At 38.6% G+C, this 20,763-nt stretch overlaps 1 protein-coding gene across 1 annotated transcript in view; it reads right to left on the bottom strand.

Moving 5' to 3' along the window:
- BLTP1 (bridge-like lipid transfer protein family member 1) overlaps positions 1 to 20,763 on the bottom strand; it is a 150,589-nt gene that overhangs the window by 3,258 nt on the left and 126,568 nt on the right. The window contains exons 73-85 of the mRNA XM_070949053.1: positions 19,205 to 19,385; positions 18,006 to 18,200; positions 17,156 to 17,335; positions 12,171 to 12,308; positions 11,558 to 11,818; positions 8,862 to 9,012; positions 8,236 to 8,393; positions 7,525 to 7,717; positions 7,166 to 7,380; positions 5,632 to 5,880; positions 5,077 to 5,280; positions 4,123 to 4,317; positions 3,169 to 3,303 (exon numbers count right to left, since the gene is read on the bottom strand). Of these exons, the coding sequence (XP_070805154.1) occupies positions 3,169 to 3,303; positions 4,123 to 4,317; positions 5,077 to 5,280; positions 5,632 to 5,880; positions 7,166 to 7,380; positions 7,525 to 7,717; positions 8,236 to 8,393; positions 8,862 to 9,012; positions 11,558 to 11,818; positions 12,171 to 12,308; positions 17,156 to 17,335; positions 18,006 to 18,200; positions 19,205 to 19,385 (2,455 nt within the window). The remainder of the gene's footprint in view (positions 1 to 3,168; positions 3,304 to 4,122; positions 4,318 to 5,076; positions 5,281 to 5,631; positions 5,881 to 7,165; positions 7,381 to 7,524; positions 7,718 to 8,235; positions 8,394 to 8,861; positions 9,013 to 11,557; positions 11,819 to 12,170; positions 12,309 to 17,155; positions 17,336 to 18,005; positions 18,201 to 19,204; positions 19,386 to 20,763) is intronic.

The following is a 20,763-nucleotide window of genomic DNA, read 5'->3' as shown; positions in this document are numbered from 1 at the left end:
CTTAATGACCACATAGTTTAGCAAAGAAATTGTGGCTGCAATTGCCATTGTAACCTATTGATTACCTATATAAAAATTGCATATCAAAAGCTATAAGGAAGAGAACTATTAAATGCTACTACTAGATCGTGCAAACAACACACCTTTGCCAATAGTAAAGATGCATTCTGTGAAGCTGTAAACTAGCACAAGTACTTAGAGTTTCAGTCAGTTGCTTTAAAGCCCTCCACAAGCCTTCTAGGCATGTATGCCCATGTGAAGGCACCTCCATCAGACAAACAGCTTAGCGCTGTACTCGCTGAATGATTTGCACATTATTCCTGAAGTATACCTTTATCATGTATTTGTGATACAAATTATTTTTTTTCAGAAAACTTCAATTATATTTTTGCATAGATATACTTTATATTGTATACTATATGTACTATACTATAAAACAATTTGAGTCCGTATACTTCAAAACAACATGATTTTAACCCACGATATTTCATAGTATTTCCATACTTGTAAAGGGAAACATTCAGTTTCACACTATATGACAAGATAATGTAAAAAGTGTGTTTTTAAAATTTAAGAACTGAGTAGCAACTGGGATTAAAACACAGAATTAATCTCTGGTACAGTTAAATTAACAATACTACTACAAATTCACAATAGTTTTCTTTTTTTTATTTTTTTTTTTAAAAATTATTGATTAAAAAGTATAAACATAGAACAGTACAGCATACACAACAAATAAACATAAATCAAGTCTTGCAACTTCTTTTTCAAGTTTGTCACATCAGTAAACTATATTTATATTCCTATCTCTATCTCTATATATTTACATGCAAAATAGTATCTTAAACTCCATGTTTAATTAATTATATTTCTTAATTGGTACCCAATTTTTGTCTATGTATTTCGACCTCTCTTTTGTGTGTCTATTTTTATTTTCCTTTCTTTTTCTCCAACCAGTTATACCATTTCTGCCATACTAAATAATAATCGGTTTCTTCCTTTTCCTGTATTTCTTTTGTAAGTTTGTCCATTTCTGCACATTCCATAATTTTAGTGATTATTTTATCTTCTGTTGGTATATCCTCATGTTTCCAGTTCTGGGCAAAGACTATCCTTGCTGCCATTAGTATGTGGATAATTAAATATTTTATTTCTTTTTCGTAATGACCTGTGATTATTCCTAATAAGAAAATTTCTGGCTTCATTTCTAATTTCTGGTTTGTGATTTCTTCTATTTGTATCCTAATTGCCTGCCAAAACAGTTTTGCCTTCTGACAAGACCACCACATATGGTAATACGTTCCTTTTTGCAATTTGCACTTCCAACAAATTGGGGAGGTATTCGGAAACATTTTTGCTAGACGCGCAGGGGGGAGATGCCACCTATAGAACATTTTATATATGTTCTCTTTGAAGGGTATAGACATTGTTAGTTTATAATTTATGTTCCATAGTTTTTCCCATTTTTCCAATTCAATGTTATATCCAAAATTTTTCGCCCAAATTATATTTTCTTTGACCACTCCTTCTAATATATATCTTAATAAGTAATTATAGGTTTTGGTTATTTATCATCTTGTTCCTTGTAAACTTTTGTCTAATTCATATGGCTCTTTTTGGAATCCGAATTGCACCAGGTCTGTCTTGTATCTGGATTCTATCTGTAAATATGGCCACCAATCAATGTCTCTACCCTGTTCTTTCAGTTCTTGTCTCGATCTTAGCTCTCCTTTGTTGTTCAACAGATCCTTGTAAGTTTTCATTTTATCCATGTCCTTGGCATTGGGATAGATCTGCGTCTCCATGGCCAATAGCCATTCTGGGATTTTGTCATAGTGTACTTTTTTAATCTCTTGCCACATTTTCTAATGCTTCTCTAATAATATGCTGTTGAAAGTATCTTTGGTGTATGTCTCCCCCCCCCACAAAAATGCGTGCCAACCGCTTTGCAAATCAAAACCTTCTAATGTTAATATTCTTTTATTTTTGAGCTCTATCCAATCTTTTATCCAAATCAATGATGTCGCTTTATAATACGTTTCTCAATCCGGTAGTCCTAATCCTCCTTTCTCTCGTGTGTCCTGAAGATGTCTTATTTTAATTCTTGCCTTCTCCCCCTGCCAAATGTAGTTTGCAATCATTTTATTAAAATCTTTGAAAAAGTTTTTTCCTGGCCTTATCGGGATTACTTGGAACAAATATAGTACAGAGTAGATGCAATCTTTCCTAGGAATGATAGTTGTAAATTGCTCCATGTTTCTAAATCCTTTTTTATCTGTTTTGTCAATTTATCGTAATTATCTTCTCTGAGTGATGATCCCTTATTGGTGAGCCAGATTCCTAAGTATTTTACTTTTTTTACCATTTGTATTCCTAATTTATCTTCTAATTCTTTTTCCTGTAGCTTTGTAAGATTCTTCGTTAATGCCTTTGTTTTTTGTTTATTAATTTTAAATCCGGCCACTCTTCCATACTCTGCTATTTTTGCTAACAATTTGGTTCCTGTTAATGCTGGTTGTTCTAGGATGAAAACTACATTGTCAGCGAAGCCTTGAAGTTTGTACTCCTCTTTTTTGATTTTCAATCTTTTTATTTCTTTATCTTTCCTGATTTCATTTAATAACGTTTCTAACGATATTATAAACAATAAGGGGGATAGGGGACATCCCTGTCTCACTCCTTTTGATATTTCAAATTGTTCTGTCATATCACCATTTATCATTATTTTTGCATTTTGAGAGGAGTAGATCTTCCTTATCATATTTAAAAATTTATCACCGAATTTGAATTTTTAAAATTTAAGAACTGAGTAGCAACTGGGATTAAAACACAGAATTAATCTCTGGTACAATTAAATTAACAATACTACTACAAATTCACAATAGTTTTCAATGGAGCATCAATTGGAAATGTGTTTATTGATAACATGGATGTTTTGAATTTAACAAACCCTGACCCTTTATCCTGAAAAATGGTTTTAGTAATTATTTTTAAGAAGCTTCATTAGCTATAACCACTTCCAGAAGATTGATATTCAATATGGCAGACCCCCCAAAAAAGTCAAATATTTTACTACTAAAATATATAAAAAACTCAGATTAATTACTATATGAATAGTAAGAGCACATAATATAAACCCACAGGATTAGTGTTAGTTGATTTACATACCTTTTTCCTTTTCTTTAAGATAAGCAGAAACTAAGTCATGCAGGAACATTATTAATTCTGCATCCATAGTTACACATATGTGATCTGTGAATTCTGTTACTACACTGCATTCTACCTTTGGCTTGGCACTGGCATCTGTAATGTAATTCCATAAATCATTCAGAGAAACTGGTAATTACATGAATTAATATCCTGAATAAAACATTTTAATGAAAAAGTTTTAAAATGCAAAATAGGGAAAAATGCTAATTGTATGTACTGTATTGATTTTCTTTCAGCATAAATTAGAAATGAAATTCCTCAGAATATTTTTGTACTTAAGGCCTTATAATGTCTCTGACTGATGCACAATTCCTTTGTACACGCAACATGCATTCATTTAAAGCAATTCTAAAATGAAGTCCTCTTGATTGTGTGCACAACCAATGAACTCTTATACGATACTATATTTGGTTTAAAGCACTTGCTATCAGGTAATTTCACATCAATGTGAAATAAATCAATTGTAATAAAAATCAACATTTTATACTCACAGCTGGAAGCGCAGCTATCAACTATGGTATCTATAAATTTGTTCTACTTTGTTTTCATATTTTATAATTAAACTATTATGCAATATTGGTCATGCTACATGCAACTGAAGTTAGTGGGACATTCCCTCAAGTAGACAATATAGAATTGCAGTGTTAAGAAGTTTACCTGATTCTATTTCAATTCTCATTTAATAGTGATATGTATGGAGTCACAATTGTCATGAGTTAAATTTATTTTTCCATTTTTTAAATAAAATTATGCTGTAATTCCACTTACACGAAATACAGATAAAGTTAATCTCATATTTATAGATAGAAAGAAAGAAAGAAAGAAAGAAAGAAAAAGAAAGAAAGAAAGAAAGAAAGAAAGAAAGAAAGAAAGAAAGAAAGAAAGAAAGAAAGAAAGAAAAGAACAGGCTACCATGTAATAAAGGTTCCTGAGGTTGTTGAACATGAATGGATTTGAAATCCAGCTGCATCCTTGGTAATGCAAATATTGTTTCAGTCTCATGATTGTAACTGGAGGCACCTCTGAAACCACTTAACAAGCTGGAGCTTTTCACTGTTGTAGTATGCTCTGGGTTGTTTGCATCAACATTTCTGAGAAGGTTTAACTCTGGAAAGAAAATAGCAATGTTTTTGAGATAACACATTTAAATAAATTATTCGTATGAGGTAACTTAATAGTATTTCAGTTTATAGAAATTACATGTTACCAAAATTTATATTTCTACACAGAATCAATTTTAAGACATGCAGATGTTGCACATCATTTTAGAAATGACGACTCTTCAGATATTTGTGTAAGTGGGTGTATTGTGCTGGGGGGGAATGAATAAAATTTAGGTATGTAAAAAATAAGTCACATTGTGAATCTTTAAGTGAATGAAAATCAACAACCTTTATAATATATTGGTATAAAAAAGTGCCCCCCCCCATTTCATTGTGTTTGCCATATTTTATATTTACCTTTTCTGTTTTAAATTTTATTGTAATTTCTTTGGTTCTTGTGAGCGGCCCAGAGTCATTGAGGGTCAGGTGGCATATAAGTTTAATACATTATTACTATTATTATGATTCATTGCATATATATTTAAACTGGATTTGGCATTTTTGACCACCCACTGAATTCTTCCTAAGAATTAGGAAGGCAGATGGTGTTTGCTGATGTTAATACTATTATTTTTATGTCTCTTTCTGTAAAGTTGAGTGCATCCTTTTAATATACAATTATTTCAAGATTTAAACTAAGAAAATAATGAATATTTGGGCATCTTTCCATCACATGCCATTCTTTCATACTATTAATTGGAACTGTTTTAAATTTATGCCAGTTTTCCAAATGACCAATAAAGAGAAATTTATTTGTTCCTACCTTCATTTCGTGTAGCTGTAACATAATTGAACCATTCCTTTACACTTGCAACTCCATGTGGTGGATTTTCATGACGTCTCCTTGTTATTTTAGTAATTGTTGCCATGGGACTTTGTAGGGCACCACATGGTTTCGTTACCATAGTATTGTGACCCAAATGGAAGTCTAGTGTTTGCACAACGTATGTAGATTGTTCACTGGATCCTAGGAAAAGTTGAGCATAGCAATTAAAAAATATATATTCTTGTGTATTTTCTAAAGTCATCACTTCAGTAGTCTGCCATTGTATGCACAGTCTACATATAGTGAAATTAATCTAAGAAAATATCCCCTGCGAGAACAGTTTCCTTTGTGATCATTTGTATGAGCTCAGTAAATCTCTTGATACCATGGCAAACTATCGTTTTAACACCCATGTAGAATTTTATTAAATCTAGTATGTAGGTTACAACAAAAATTAAAATATTCAATCAATGTTTAGTCTTTGTTATTTAAGTATTGGTTACAACTTAATATGGGAAAAGATTAAACAGAAGGCATAAAATGCCTGAATACCTTCTTGCCATATTTTTTGTGCTTCAGTCCAAAATGCAATATTAGGTTCTTCAAGATGAAACAGAGCCCACGATTTTGAACGAAAATTAGGTCCATGAAAACATGCCAAAGTCATGTGATTTCCATGCAAACTCATAGAGCCTCCAAACTTTCCATCTTCTGGTAAGGGAAACTGAAATAAGGATATGTGGCACCCTGACATCACCTTTAAAACTCCTGGCCAGTGACGATGATGTGCTGCATCTAGTACTAGAAAATGGAGCACACATAAAGGAGGATAATGGCATTACAATTAACTTTATGGATTCAAAAAATCCTTCTAAAAATGATGAGCCTTAGCTACAAATAATGAACAGAAATTTCATTAATAAATTTTCATTTTTTTCTAGACTTCAATGCTTGTGCTTAGGAGAGGGACGAACAAATAATTGTTCTGATTTTCATCTGTGTATAGCAAATAGGTTTTAAAATTGTCATAGAATCCACTAGTAGATACCTGATTTATGATCATTTATTTAACAACCTTTCAAAGTTACAATGGCATTGAAAAAAGTAACTTATGACTGGTTCTTGCAGTTATGACAGTTATAGTATCCCCATGGTCACATGATCAAAATCCAACCATTTCGCAACAAGCATGTATTTACAGTGTGCGAACTGGCAAAGAAGGCTGTTGGGTGAATGAATAATGCTGATGCTTTCTGGGTAGTGGCCAAGGCTTCCCAAAAGGGGCAGTCAGTCCTAGACCCACGTTTTTCTGGGGCTGCTTACTGTCCTGCAAGGCAGGGAGCAGGGCAGCCACAGAGGGTAGTTGAAGAAGGCCCTTGGAGTGAGACTTGGAGCTGGGAAGGACCAAGCCTGGAGTGTCTTGAAATGGGTACTCATTTAACAACCTATGATTTTTGGTTAATGACTTGAGTGGAGAGTGCTGTTGTTAAGACATCTCATTTTATGACCGCATTGTTTAGTGATGGAAATTCTAGTGTGTCGAGGTTTACCTGTATTTTTTTTGTATAACTTAATACAATATTAAATATTTAGAAGTATTATGTGCTTCAAATGGCTTCGGTTTTGTATGACATAATGACTAAAAGGAAATGGTGGACACCATTTTGTGTCTTTCCATAGTAAAATGCACACATTATTATTTTTCAAAATGCTCAGTTATAAAATTTTTGCTGAAATTCAGATTTTGAGGTTCAGTCTTAGGATATCAGCTCATTTTCCCCCCCAGATACCTCACTGTCTATTGTTCTAAATATAGATTAGATCATTTTTTTTTATTACAGTACTCTTTTCTAGCCCGTCTCCAGGGTTATTTAATAGATTCTGGAAAAAACACTGTGATGCTGCTAAAGAAGAAGATATGCATGGATACTAAACTAAGGTCATAATGAAAAAAAATGGTCATATTCTCCTGCCATCATAGTATTAACAACAGTCAAATGTACTCTGGGTTCAGAAATTGGGAAGGCTATATGTAATATTTTTGATAAAAGCTTCATGACATGAAAGAAACTGGTTTTATACATACATTGTTGTGAACTTTTTTCTATATTATTGGCAACAGTTTTGGAAGGAAAGTACGGAACAGGCCCCCATGTGGATAGAGCTCGCTTGCTTGTATCAAACTGCTGAGTAAAGAATTCTTGGAGCTTCATTCCTATTTTGATGAGATCTGGTGTAGTTGATCTGGAAATCATGACTTGAAAAATATCCCATTTCAAATCACCATGGACAAATATCTCACTGGAATATAAAATTAATAATGTTTTCCATGAATTTATAAAGCTTTATTAAGCTTTGAAGAGAGAATAGCTAATACAAAAATATTTAGTGACGATTTGATTAAAACCGCAGATTATATACATTAGATAAAGCAAAAATCTTTACCTCTTATCAGTTATGCTGGAATCCAAAGTATTATAGAGATTAACTTTCCACTCATCCTGCAGTTTAAGGTCTGCATTACTGAAAATACCCATTAGAATACTAGACCCCATGTAATCCACACGAGCTTCAGTAGAGCCCATGGTAATCTGAATTTTGTGACTTGGCTGCTGGTTAGGATGTTCTGAAATATGAGCTGAAAAACATTTATATATCAGTTCAGTAGCAAAGGGAAACAACAAGATATTTTATTTTGGCTCTCTAACACTAGCTTCCAGTTAATATCAAAAGGCCTCCAAACTCTCTCTCTCTTTGTATTAGTGCACATACACACACACAAATAGTGTTGAAAATGTCCAGAAAATGCTTTCAACAATTAATAGTTACTCAATTTAAAAGTAATGAGTAAACAGCAATAGCACTTAGACTTATATACTGTTTCATAGTGCTTTTACAGCCCTCTCTAAGCAGTTCACAGAGTCAGCATATTGCCCCCAACAATCTGGGTCCTCACTTTACCCACCTCGGAAGGATGGAAGGCTGAGTCAACCTTGAGCTGGTGAGATTTGAACTGCTGAACTGCAGCTGGCAGTCAGCTGAAGTAGCCTGCTACTTCAGTTAATGCTAATTTTTCAATTAAAACAAAATTAGCTGATGTCTTCACTATACAAAAACTAATCATTGACAAAAAATATTTGCTAATTTTCAACTTACCCACCATCTCTAAGGCATTAACATCTATGGTACCACCAACTACTCCACCTCTAGAATCCAAATGTGATCTTCCCAGTCCTACTGACATACTAATTTCGCGGTCCCTGTTACTGCCCACAGATAAACGACCCTGACTTTTCAGACCACTAGTAGTCCACCTAAAACATGCACAAAATATGAAAAAAATATTGTTTACCTTATTTGTCCATTCACATGCAAAAATGCAAGTTGTGAAATGCATTTAACATAATGTACATGGTAGTAAAGACACAATTCTCTCAATCTCATTTAGCAAAACAAGATGGAACAAATTCTCAAATTTTTGATAATAAAAATATTAATGGACCATCTCTATATTATCAGTAAGTATAGTAAGATAAGAACAAGGGTGGAACATTTAGCTAGTTCTGCAGCTAATCAATGTCTTAAACAGCTGATTTTCAAGGAAGTCTCTGTTCAAAGTCCTCCAATTCTACATAACCTAACTTGAAATGAAAATTGATGCTTCCTGAATCAAAGCATTCTTCAAATATACCTGCATGTGCATGCACACACTTTTGCATGTTTAAAAAAATTGTTTGGAATATACAAAAAATTAAAATGGTTAATTAAAAAGGTTTCCTTACGTTGTGTTTCCCATCACGTTGCTCATATTCATTTGTACATTTAATTGTTTCAAGTTAATAGCAAATACAACCAGTGTTTCCCATGGTGTCACTTGCTGATTTCCAGCTTTATTTGATTTATTAAATGGAGTTGATGTTTTTGACAGCAGATCTGGAATTAAACACAAAGCAAATACTGTAAATGTAATATTGCAAAGAATTACTGAAAAAAATCAAATATTAATACCACTCTGCAGATTTTGTTGGAAAATACCTCAGAATAACCGAGTTCAAACAGAAACTAGCATACTGATTGACTCTTAACTTCATCTTCATCTGTTTGCACAATACCTGGTCAATTTAATCTAGGGAGAAGATTTGTACATTGTGAACCTTTGAGAACTTTTTTCTCAGTGAATGATAATTTTAACATGGTAGTTGTCACAACTGAATGAGTTTTTAAACATCAGAGATTTCTAAATCTAAATATTATTTAAATGTTTTCAACGGTGATGCTCAGAAAATATATGGGATAGAAATGTGAACTTTTCATATTGCTAAAATTTCTGAAGTTTACCTTTCAACTCTAATAATTAAAAAACAAAGGTTTTTTTACAGCTGAATTATTATTTATTATTTATTTATTATTATTTATTCAAATTTCTATACCGCCCTTCTCCTTTCGGACTCAGGGCGGTGAACAGCCAGATAAAAAACATCTATACAAACATCACAGTTAAAAATAAAGTTAAAATAATTTATAAATTTGGCCCATAATTTAAAACTTGTCAATTAAAATAAATATTAAAATTTTTAAAACTAACCCTAAAGTCAGGACAGACCGGCTAGCTGAAAAAAATAAGTTTTTAGGGCCCGACGAATAATCCGGAGGTCGGAGATCACTCGTATCTCTGGGGGTAGATTGTTCCATAGGGTAGGTGCCACCACAGAGAAGGCTCTCCTCCTGGGGGTCGTCAGCCGGCATTGTCTGGCCGACGGCACCCTGAGGAGGCCCTCTCTGTGGGAGCGAACTGGCCGGTGGGAGGCTATTGGTGGCAGAAGGCGATCCCGTAAGTACCCTGGCCCTAAGCCATGGAGCGCTTTAAAGGTGATCACCAACACCTTGAAGCGCACCCGGAAGTCCACCGGAAGCCAATGCAGCTCGCGCAGGAGAGGAGTCACATGGGAGCGCCCCGTCGCTCCCATAATCCCCCGCGCAGCCGCATTCTGCACCAGTTGGAGCCTCCGGGTGCATCCCAAGGGGAGCCCCATGTAGAGAGCATTACAATAGTCCAGACGAGAAGTGGCAAGTGCTTGAGTGACCGTGCGTAGGGAGTCCCGGTCCAGAAAGGGGCGCAACTGGCGTATCAGGCGAACCTGACAAAAAGCCCCCCTGGCCACGGCTGTCATATGCCCTTCTAAAGACAGCCGCGCATCCAGGAGGACACCCAAGTTGCGGGCCCTCTCCGTGGGGGCTAATGATTTGCCCCCAATAACCAGCGATGGCGTCAGCTGGCTATACCGGGACGCCGGCAGCCACAGCCATCGGTCTTGGAAGGGTTGAGTCGAAGCCTGAATAATTATACTTTTGTTTAACTGACAGAGAACAGAATAGAACAACATTTGTGCAACTGAACTGGGACTACTGAAAATATTCTTTTCCAAATCTTCCAAGATAAGTTTGATGAAATATACTAAATATTTTTACTATTTTTTTCTTTCCAGAAGCTATTGAAATTTTAAGCTCTGTTCCATCCTGTGTTGCCTGATTAAATTTTCAGTTCTTCAGTGGACTTCCTCCATACTATTCCAAGGTACAGTATTCCTCAACCCTTAGAGATGAAATAAGAATGGGTTCTCCAGGCACACTTGAATAAAAGCATTTTCACATATTTGCATCTTCCTTGTGTTACATAAGTGTCTGTTTAAAACGCATAAGGCATGTAAAATTAGTTTCTTCTCACTTTGTAAGGCAATACAGGGAAATTTTCAATCAAACAGAATAGAACTGGAAGGGACCTTGGAGGTCTTCTAGTCCAGCCCCCTGCTCAAGCAAGAGACCCTACACCATTTCAGACAAGTGACTGTTCAGTCTCTTCTTAAAAACCTCCATTGATGAAGCACCCACAACTTCTGAAGGCAAGCTGTTTCACTGGTTAATTGTCCTTGCTGTTAGGAACCTTCTCCTTAATTCCAGGTTGCTTCTCTCCTTGATTAGTTTCAATCCATTATTTCTTGTCCTGCCCTCTGCTGCTTTGGAAAATAAATTGACTCTCTCCTCTTTGTGTCAGCCTCTCAAATACTGGAATACTGCTATCATGTCCCCCCTAGTCCTTTACTCTAGACTAGCCAAACCCAAATCTTGCAAACATTCTTCATTTGTTTTAGTCTCCAGGCCTTCAATCACCTTAGTATTTTGTGTAGAGCAATACACTTTGTAGGGCAATACACAAGTCTATGGAAAAGAAATTAGTAATTCTGTTTTGTTTGAAGAAAAATCATAAAGCAGAGCAATTTTGGATTAATTCTACAAACTGCATCCTTTTAGGTTCAATGTCAGTATTCTAGTTTTCATAATAATGTAGAATTAATCCATTTCAGTGTTTTACATGGCAAATGATTACATGCTGGTGACCTTTTTTGTAGATGTATAATCAGTTGCCCATATTACACTGTGGTGTGTGATTCAAAAGTAGTGAAATTAAGCTTCTTTTCACCTTTCTGAGGGACTGAAGAATCTGATACACTTCTGGATCTTGAAACAGCAGGGGATTTTAAGTTATGAGACCCTGTTCCACAGGCCATATTGCTATTAGTACTGTGCTCATTGAAAACACTTGGTGACTGAGCCACGTGGGAAAATGAAGCAGACTGACTTGGTTGCTCCCAGGTCCTACAATATGCTTTTCTTGATGATTCAGGTGACATGTGCTGGTTCAGCCCTTCAACAGAATCTGGGGTCCCAGGACCTGATGTTACTAGGAACACATATAACAAAATAAATGATTTGTTTAGCTTGTTATTAATTCAACACAAATCTACCAAGATTATTACAATATGCCATTCTCAAATGTCACCTAGTTATTTATTTAGCGACTAGGGGATTCTTTGTTTAAAAATAATCTAAAACCAGCTATTTTAAGGGAACCAAGGGAGACATTCAAACAGCTTTTAAGCACGAACATTTTCTAATCCATTTGCTACCCAGCTTCTTATTTCATCATAGCATTCCTAACACAAAATGGAAAAAATAACATGTTTTTAACGTCAATCACAGTAAGACTGATTATTATGAAAAAAAATGTCTTCCACATTCTTTTGGCTATTTACCTGGCATATTTATTGTTTGATCACCTAGAAAGAGGCGTCTTGCAATACTCCTTCTGTACCACGCTCTTGGAAATGCTAGAATCTCACTCAGTCTCCTCATGTCATATTTAAAAGAAGCAGATCCTATATCACAAACAGCTGCAAAATATTACAAAAATATGTTTATATTTGACATTTCACATTGTTTTGTTCATTCTTGTAACATCCATCATTTATAAACCAAAACCAAGTGCTTAATAGATTATAATGAAAATAGTCAAAATTGGGATAATTAATTTAATTTAGATTGTATTCTTTAGTATCTTTTACCATCAATCAAACTGACTGGGCCTACTATAGTTTAATTCAGCACAACATAGAAAGAGCTACGGATCTCCCACCCAGGATCAAGGTTATCAATGTTTGTTTATTTGATTTGTAACCTGCTGCAATCAATTTGATGCTTGATGGCTATTGTAGATTGCAAGTCTAGAGTACATTTCATTTTTCAGAAGAAACTTGTCTATATTATATATCATTTTTAATCTCTTTTAGCATTGTAGCACTGAACTCTAGGCTCACTACAGTAATAGTCAGCTCAAAAATGTTTGTATCACTCCAATGTATTCAATATTGAAATTGCTTGCTATAAGAAGAGATGTCTCCCTCTTCTTCAGCAATTTCTGGCACAATTTTATTATCTCATCTCAAAAAAAGGATCAAGGAAAATAGAAATAGATGTTAAAAAATGGTAATATATCAAAAGCTTGATTTAGTGTTATGGTGAACCAGACCTGTACATGCTTGAAAGGCTTTTAAATAGAATTATACAAATGTAAGTTCACAGTAGTATTAGTTTTGTTTGCAAGTTCAAAAAGTGATATTCCCACATGGTAGAGGGAAGAATGGGCAATGTCAAGTAAGCAGTGGTATTCATGTTTTTTTTTTTACTTCGAATTTATATACCGCCCTTCTTCCTGGGAACTCAGGGCGGTGTACAGCCAGATAAAAACACATAATATAAACATTAAGAACAAATTAAAAGGAAATATCCCAATTTGGCCAAAAATTTAAGAAACATACAAATTTAAAATCATTTAAAAGGCATTGTTAGGCCAGCCCGGCTTGTTGGAAAAGGAAAGTTTTAAGGGAACAGCAGAAGGCACGGAGGTCTTGGATTCTCCTTATCTCTGGAGGCAGCTGATTCCAGAGGGTAGGTGCCCCCACAGAGAAGGCCCTCCCCCTGGGGGCCACCAGCCTGCATTGCTTGGCTGATGGCACCCAGAGGAGGCCCTCTCTGTGGGAGCGCATGGATCGATGGGAGGTCGTCGGTGGCAGAAGGTGGTCTCGGAGATAACTCCTATGCCATGGAGCGCTTTAAAGGTGGTAACCAACACCTTGAAGCGCACCAGGAAGACCACTGGGAGCCAGTGCAGCTCGCGCAGGAGCGGTGTTATGCGGGAGCGCTATGCAGCTCCCGTAATTACCCGTGCGGCCGCATTCTGGACCAGTTGGAGCCTCCTCAAGGGGAGCCCCATGTAGAGAACGTTGCAATAGTCCAGGAGAGAGGTGACGAGGGCATGAGTGACTGTGCACACGGAATCCCGATCAAGAAAAGGGCGCAACTGGCGAATCAGGCGAACCTGACAAAAGGTCCCCCTGGCAACAGCCGTCAGATATTCCTCCAAAGACAGCTGCGTATCCAGGAGGACTCCCAGATTGCGCGCCCTCTCAACGGGGGCCAAAGACTCGCCCCCGATAGTCAGTGATGGGGTCAGCTGACTATATCGGGTTGCCGGGAACCACAGCCACTCAGTCTTGGAAGGGTTGAGCTTGAGCTTGTTCCTCCCCATCCAGATCCGTACAGCCTCCAGGCACTGGTCCATCACTTCAAGGGCATCGCTGGGGTGGCCTTGGGTGGAGATGTACAGCTGGGTGTCATCAGCGTACTGGTGGTATCTCACCCCAAAGCCACGGATGATCTCGCCCAGCGGCTTCACATAAATGTTGAACAGAAGGGGCGAGAGGACCAACCCTTGTGGCACTCCACAGATGAGAGGCCTCGAGGTCGACCTCTGCCCCCCTGCCAACACGAACTGCGACCGGTCTGAGAGAAAGGAGGAGAACCACCGTAACACGGTGCCCCCCATCCCCAACTCTTCCAACTGGTGCAGCATGATACCATGGTTGATGGTATCAAAAGCCGCTGAGAGATCTAATAGGACCAGAACAGAGGAGCAACCCCTGTCCCAAGCTCTCCAGAGATCATCAACCAACGCGACCAATGCCGTTTCCGTGCTGTACCCAGGCCTGAAACCCGACTGGAACGGGTCTAGATAGGACGTTTCCTCCAGGAATTGTGGGAACTGTCGTGCGACCACACTCTCAACAACCTTCGCCACAAAGTGAAGGTTGGAGACAGGACGATAGTTAGCCAATACTGCCAGATTCAGGGAGGGCTTCTTGAGGAGAGGCCTCACCACCGCCTCTTTCAAGGTAGCGGGGAAGTGACCCTCACTCAACGAAGCGTTGATAATTCCCTGGAGCCAGCCTCATGAGACCTCCCGGGAAGCCAGTACTAACCAGGAGGGACACGGGTCCAGTAAACATGTGGTCGCATTAAGTCTCCCCAAAATCCTGTCCACGTCATCCGGAGTCACAGAGTCAAACTCTTCCCAGATAACGTTCTCAAGACTATTCCTCGTCATCCTGCCCAGATCTACCCAGTCAGAGTCCAAATCCTGCCGGATCTGAGCGATTTTGTCATACAGATACTGTCCGAAATCCTCAGCCCTGCCCTCCAGAGGGTCCTCCCGCACTCCCGGTTGAAGCAGGGAGCGGGTCACTCTGAACAGGGCCGCTGGATGATTCTCTGATGATGCAATAAGAGGGGAAAAGTAATTGGACTTTGCCACTTTTATCGCCACTAGGTAGGTCTTAATATGCGACCTTACCAGTGTTCGGTCAGATTCGGTGCGACTGGCCGTCCAACCACTCTCCAGGCATCTTTTCCGGCACTTCATCTCCCTCAGCTCCTCAGTAAACCAAGGAGCCGCAAGGGATCGGGACCGGGTCAGAGGCCGCAAAGGCACGACTCGATCTAAGGCTCCGCTAGCGGCCCGATCCCAGGCCGCCACCAGGTCCCCGACCGAGTCCTGAGCTAGAACCTCAGGAAATGGCCCAAGCTCCATCTGGAATCTATCAGAATCCATCAGGCGCCTGGGGCGGACCCATCTTGTAGGCTCCGCCTCCCTGCAGCAGGGTGTAGCGGTTCGAAGATCTAGGCGAAGGAGCGAGTGGTCAGACCATGACAAGGGTTCCATGTCTATATCCCCTATAACAAGGCCACTCAACCACTGGCCAGACACGAAAATCAAGTCCAGAGTGTGACCCCCCCTGTGAGTGGGGCCATGAACTAACTGGGTCAGGTCCATGGCCGTCATGGAAGCCATGAACTCCCGTGCCATCTCAGACGTCTCACCAACGGATGGCAAGTTGAAATCACCCATGAGCATAAGCCTGTGTGTATCAACTGCCACCATGGCTATCACGTCGAGTAGCTCAGGCAGGGCCGTTGCCACGCGGCAAGGAGCCAGGTACGTGAGCAACAGGCCCATCTGAACCCCATGGCCCCATCTCACAAAGAGGGTTTCACATCCGGCAATCTGTAGCACAGTGGTTTCCCTCGAACCAAGATCTTCTTTAATAATAACCGCCACCCCTCTGCCCCTCCCCTGCGCCCTCGGCTGATGAAATGCTCTGAAGCCCGGTGAGCACATCTTAACCAGGGGGACCCCTCCCTCCGGGCCCAACCAGGTCTCAGTAATAGCTGCCAGGTCCACTCCCCCCTCCTGTATAAGATCTTGAATGAGGGGGGCCTTATTAACTACGGACCTGGCATTGCATAACATCAGCTGGAGGCCCAGGTCCTGAGTATCTAAGCCACCTAGTATCTGAGTGGAGTCTTGGGGACTGGGGCACGCAATTGCTCTCAAACAGCGAGTGCGCACCCCCAGCACATGATATGGTCCCCTACTCCCGCCATATCTGCCCCTCCCATTCACCGTGCTGATGGAAAATTCCTCTTCCGGATGGTCCTCCAGCCCCTCCCCAATCCCTCGACTCGCACCCTCCAGGCCGTCCCCCTGGGCCGGGCTCGGCTCTGACCTTAGTGGGTTTGTCTCCCCAAACCCCTTGGTCTTCCTCCCAGTTCCCCTTAAAAATCATTATTTCCATCCCTCCTCCCGGGTCCCCTTAAAAATTTCATTAAGAATTTGCGAATTTGTGTTTTCTCAAATATTTCCTAGAGGGATCTGCCTATTATTTTGATTATGCAGGTAATCTTCACTTACTGGTGCTAATTGGGGCTGGGAACTCCATTGCTAACTGTCATAATCGTAAGGCACAATGTGATGTGATCATGCTGATTTACAATAGCAGTTCCAGCAATCCAAGTTGCTGTTGTTTGGCAAATCTTGTACAATCATAGCATCCTGCAGTCATGTGATCACCATTTGTGACCTCCAGCTAGCTTTCCTGTTGACTTTGTTCATTGGAAGCCAGCAGGAAAGTCACAAATAGTGATCCTGTGACCAAGGAATGCATTGATAGCATAATTATTAGCCAGTTGCCAAGTATTCAAATTTTAATCATGTGACTGCAGGAATTTGCTGGTCACAAGTATAAGGACTTGTTGTAAGTCCTCCTCATTCAGCGCTGCGGTACCTTCGATCTGTCATTGAATGAGAACATTAATCAAGGACTATCTGTATATTGGCTGTAGAGAGCTATGACAAGATCAAGAAAGAGCTTCTGTTTAATGAAACGTAGAGAAGATATATCAAGTTTTATTATTAGCTTAAAATGCAATTATGCAACATCCATTCAAAAGACCTACAAGTCCTACAGTATCACAGGAGAAAAAATGTTAAGTTTGATACTGTTACATGTAATGCAGTAGTATTTTCTATGCTGCAATAAGTTTATTTCATACGATTGATAAATACCAGATATGTTTATTAATGTAGTCTCCATCTTGTTGGCAGATTTGCTTGCAGAGAGACTGTCAAAAAATGTAGCACCTCCTGAACGCCTTATTCTTGAAAGGCTAACTTTTACAAACTCAAGGTTGATGCTCAATGAATCCTTGCGACCAGTAACTGATGAGGGTTCTTCATCTATAGTCCCTGAAACCATGAAAAACGTAAATGCTTTTTTGGCTAAATCTAAACGGATGAAACCTATTCTCACATAATGTCTGCAGATGTTGAGCTTTGCACAAAAGTGTGTGCAAACTTTGGATGGTATAAAATATGGTTTATAAAATATTGCTTGCTATATGCTATTATGAGCCATGGTGACTCAGTGGTTAGAGTGCAGTATTGCAGGCTACTTCTGCTGCCTGCCGGCTGCCTGCAATCTGGCAGTTCAAATCTCACCAGGCCCAAGGTTGACTCAGCCTTCCATCCTTCCGAGGTGGGTAAAATGAGGACCCAAATTGTTGGGGGCAATATGTGGACTCTGTAAACTGCTTAGAGAGGGCTGTAAAGCACTATAAAGCGGTATATAAGTCTAAGTGCTATTGCTATATCATGTAATAATTTTAATACTGTTTCTAAACAATTGAACAAATAATTTTTACTGCATTTACTGTATTGCCTTACTATATAGATGTATTGTGAGATATGAATGCAAAACATATTTTAATATACCTTCATACAAATTTAAATATTTGCTTTCTGTTAAACCAGAACAATGTCATTTTTAAAGGGATTTTGTATTTCCTTTTTAAAGGCTAATCTAAAAAGTCAAAAAAATCACCAATACATTTCTATGAACCACAATATTCTCTGTTACCTGTTCCAGAAGATAAGCCAGCCACAGTGGTTTTTTGCTTTCCTGCTCCGTACGGATGAAATACATAAAGGGAGAAATCAGACATGCAGGCTGTGAAACTCAAACCTGAAGAGCTGCTGCTAGAACCTGTCAAATCTGATTGGCTGCTACTATGCCGTGTTCTGCCAAAAGGGCTACCTAATCCAAGAGAAGAACCTAAAGCAGAAAAAGAAATGTATTCTAGAAAAATCACAAAGATCAGCCAAGGTACATTCCTTAAAAAGAAAATAGAAACATATTTTGATGAGACTCTTACAATCATGCATTATTGGAGATGACAACTCATAGCAGTATAAGCTTGAATCTTACAAATTATTTATTTTTTATTTCTTTTATGTATTCATTTCTATCCCATCTTTATCATTTTACAAATAACTCAAGGCAGCGAACATGTCCAACACATCTTCCTCCTTGTTTTCCCCCCACAACAAAAACCCTGTGAGGTGGTTTGGGGTGAGAGAGATTGAGTAACCAGCCCAAAGTGACCCAGCTTGCTTTCATGCCTAAGGCAGGACTTGAAGTTATGATCTTCCACTTTCTAGCCTAATGCCTTAATCACTAGACCAAACTGGTATTGGACAAGCTTTCAGCATTATTCCATGAATGGCTTAAATCAATGCATCTAAAGAACTGCTTTTCCCTCATACTGGTCTCATTATAAGATCTGATAAAGAAATCTCTTTCTGCAGCCTAATATGGATAAATGCTAGATTATTTGAAATGTGAAAGATTTTTTTCTGTGTCAGCTGTCCTCCTGCTAAATTAATTAGTGGGGAGTACAATGTAGTCTAGTTTATTATTATAATCACTGACCAGAATGTCATACTAGGCTAAGATCAAAAGGAGTTTGGTAAGTTGATAATGGAGCTCAGACATACATCAAACCATTATTTACAAAACAAGCAATTATGTCTGAAAGATCACAATCTGTATTGTGATTTCAAATTTTTAATTCTAATTTGATCTTAAAGTTAATACTAACCACTGGTTTTGTTAAGGCATACTGGTAATCGTTGTAAGCACACATTTTAATTTCTGTCTTTTGAGAGAACCAGAAGATCCACAATTTATTCTTGCAGGATTAAACTCTTATTTTATATTAGACCTGAATACACCCTTAAAAAGAACTGAAATTGTTTTTCAATAAAAATGGATTTTACCTGGCGAGATAGTTTTAACTGGCATCTTTGATCCACTTTGTAAAGAATTTTCTGTAGGGCAGGTTGAACCTAAAGTTTCTAATTCTCCTCGATTAGAAGAAAATACAAGATCAAGGGAAGGAAGTTTCAACATGCATTCTACCCGTGACACAGGTAAGCAGCTGAACTTGATTTGTGAAGGCTAAAGAAAAGAAAAACAGTGTTTATCATACACGGAGAATTGAAATGACAAGAAAGCAACAAGCAACAGAACAATTTTAAAGATGGAATACTATAAATTTTTAATGCGAGAGATAAATAATGTGTGACCATCTAGATCCGTGATGGCGAACCTATGGCATGGGTGTCACAGGTGGCACGCGGAGCCATATTGGTCGGCACGCAAGTGTTGCTCTAGCTCAGCTCCAGTGCGCATGCGCACACCAGCCAACTGATTTTCAGATCTTCCGGTCCCACTGGAAGTCAGGAAACTGGCTGTTTCCAGCCTCCGGAAGGCCTCTGGGGGGAAAAGGCTGATTTTGCCCTCCCCAGGCTCCTATAAAGCCTCTGGAGCCTGGGGAGAGGGAAAAAACGGGCCTACTGGGCCCACCGTGCCATCACGTGTCAAAAGCAGGGGAAGTGTGGGGGGGGGGGTCACGTGCGCATGCGTGGGAGGGCGGGGCGCATTGAATTATGGATGTGGGCACAGGCACCTGCGACCCCCCCATGCTCCCCCTGCTTTTGGCACATGATGGCAAAAAGGTTAGCCATCACTGATCTAGATGTTATTTAATTCAATTCTAAATATCCTTCATTCCTGGGTCTAGGCTGATAAACTATAAATTGGAATTCAAGAACAACAGAAGGGCCAGAAAGTATCCTAAGTTATAGAAGATAATTGTGTTCAGATGATGACCTAGGGTCGGAAATAAGGAAAGTAACATATGTTACCTCTCCAGAAGGTTTAAAACAAGACTTTTGGGGGGCTCATAAAAACTGTATTAAGAAATTCTAAGGAGTATGACACCACATATGGAACATGAGAAGAGTATATTGTAGAGAAGAACTATATAATTAAATACATCAAGTGGAATTTAGTACGTCTTGGCTAATAAAAGCATCAGCCCTAGTTTCACATTTCCTGGCTCTGTATAGTTTGAGTCAACAAGCTGCAAACATCTTAGCAATGAATTTTAATTTGTTCCATCTGATTAGACTGCTGAGTCTAAGCAAGCAACATTCAATTTTACATTTGGCTACAAGTGTCACTGCCAAACCATAGGCAGATTTTAGCTTAATCCGACTTTCATGAAGTTGTGAAACCAAATGTTGCTTTAGATTCCATGGAAAAAGTTAGAATACAATATCTAAATTCATAACCTAGTTTTCATTACCAGACAGTGCAACATTTAAAGCAAAGTATGCTCTAAGAGCAATACAAATAAATAAATAAGCGAACAGACACAGCAAGTACTTTTCTTTACAAGGTATCAATAGTATTTCTCATATGAAGATGAAATAGAAACTATAGAATAAATGAAAAAAGTCCCAATTTAAAATAGAATTCATTATTTTAGCAT

This window comes from Pituophis catenifer, unplaced genomic scaffold, assembly GCF_029215685.1.
Source record: "Pituophis catenifer annectens isolate HBS135680 unplaced genomic scaffold, rPitCat1.0.hap2 SCAF_8, whole genome shotgun sequence".
NCBI lineage: Eukaryota > Metazoa > Chordata > Lepidosauria > Squamata > Colubridae > Pituophis > Pituophis catenifer.
Note: the sequence above shows the minus strand (reverse complement) of the source record. Positions and strands in the feature narration are given on the sequence as shown.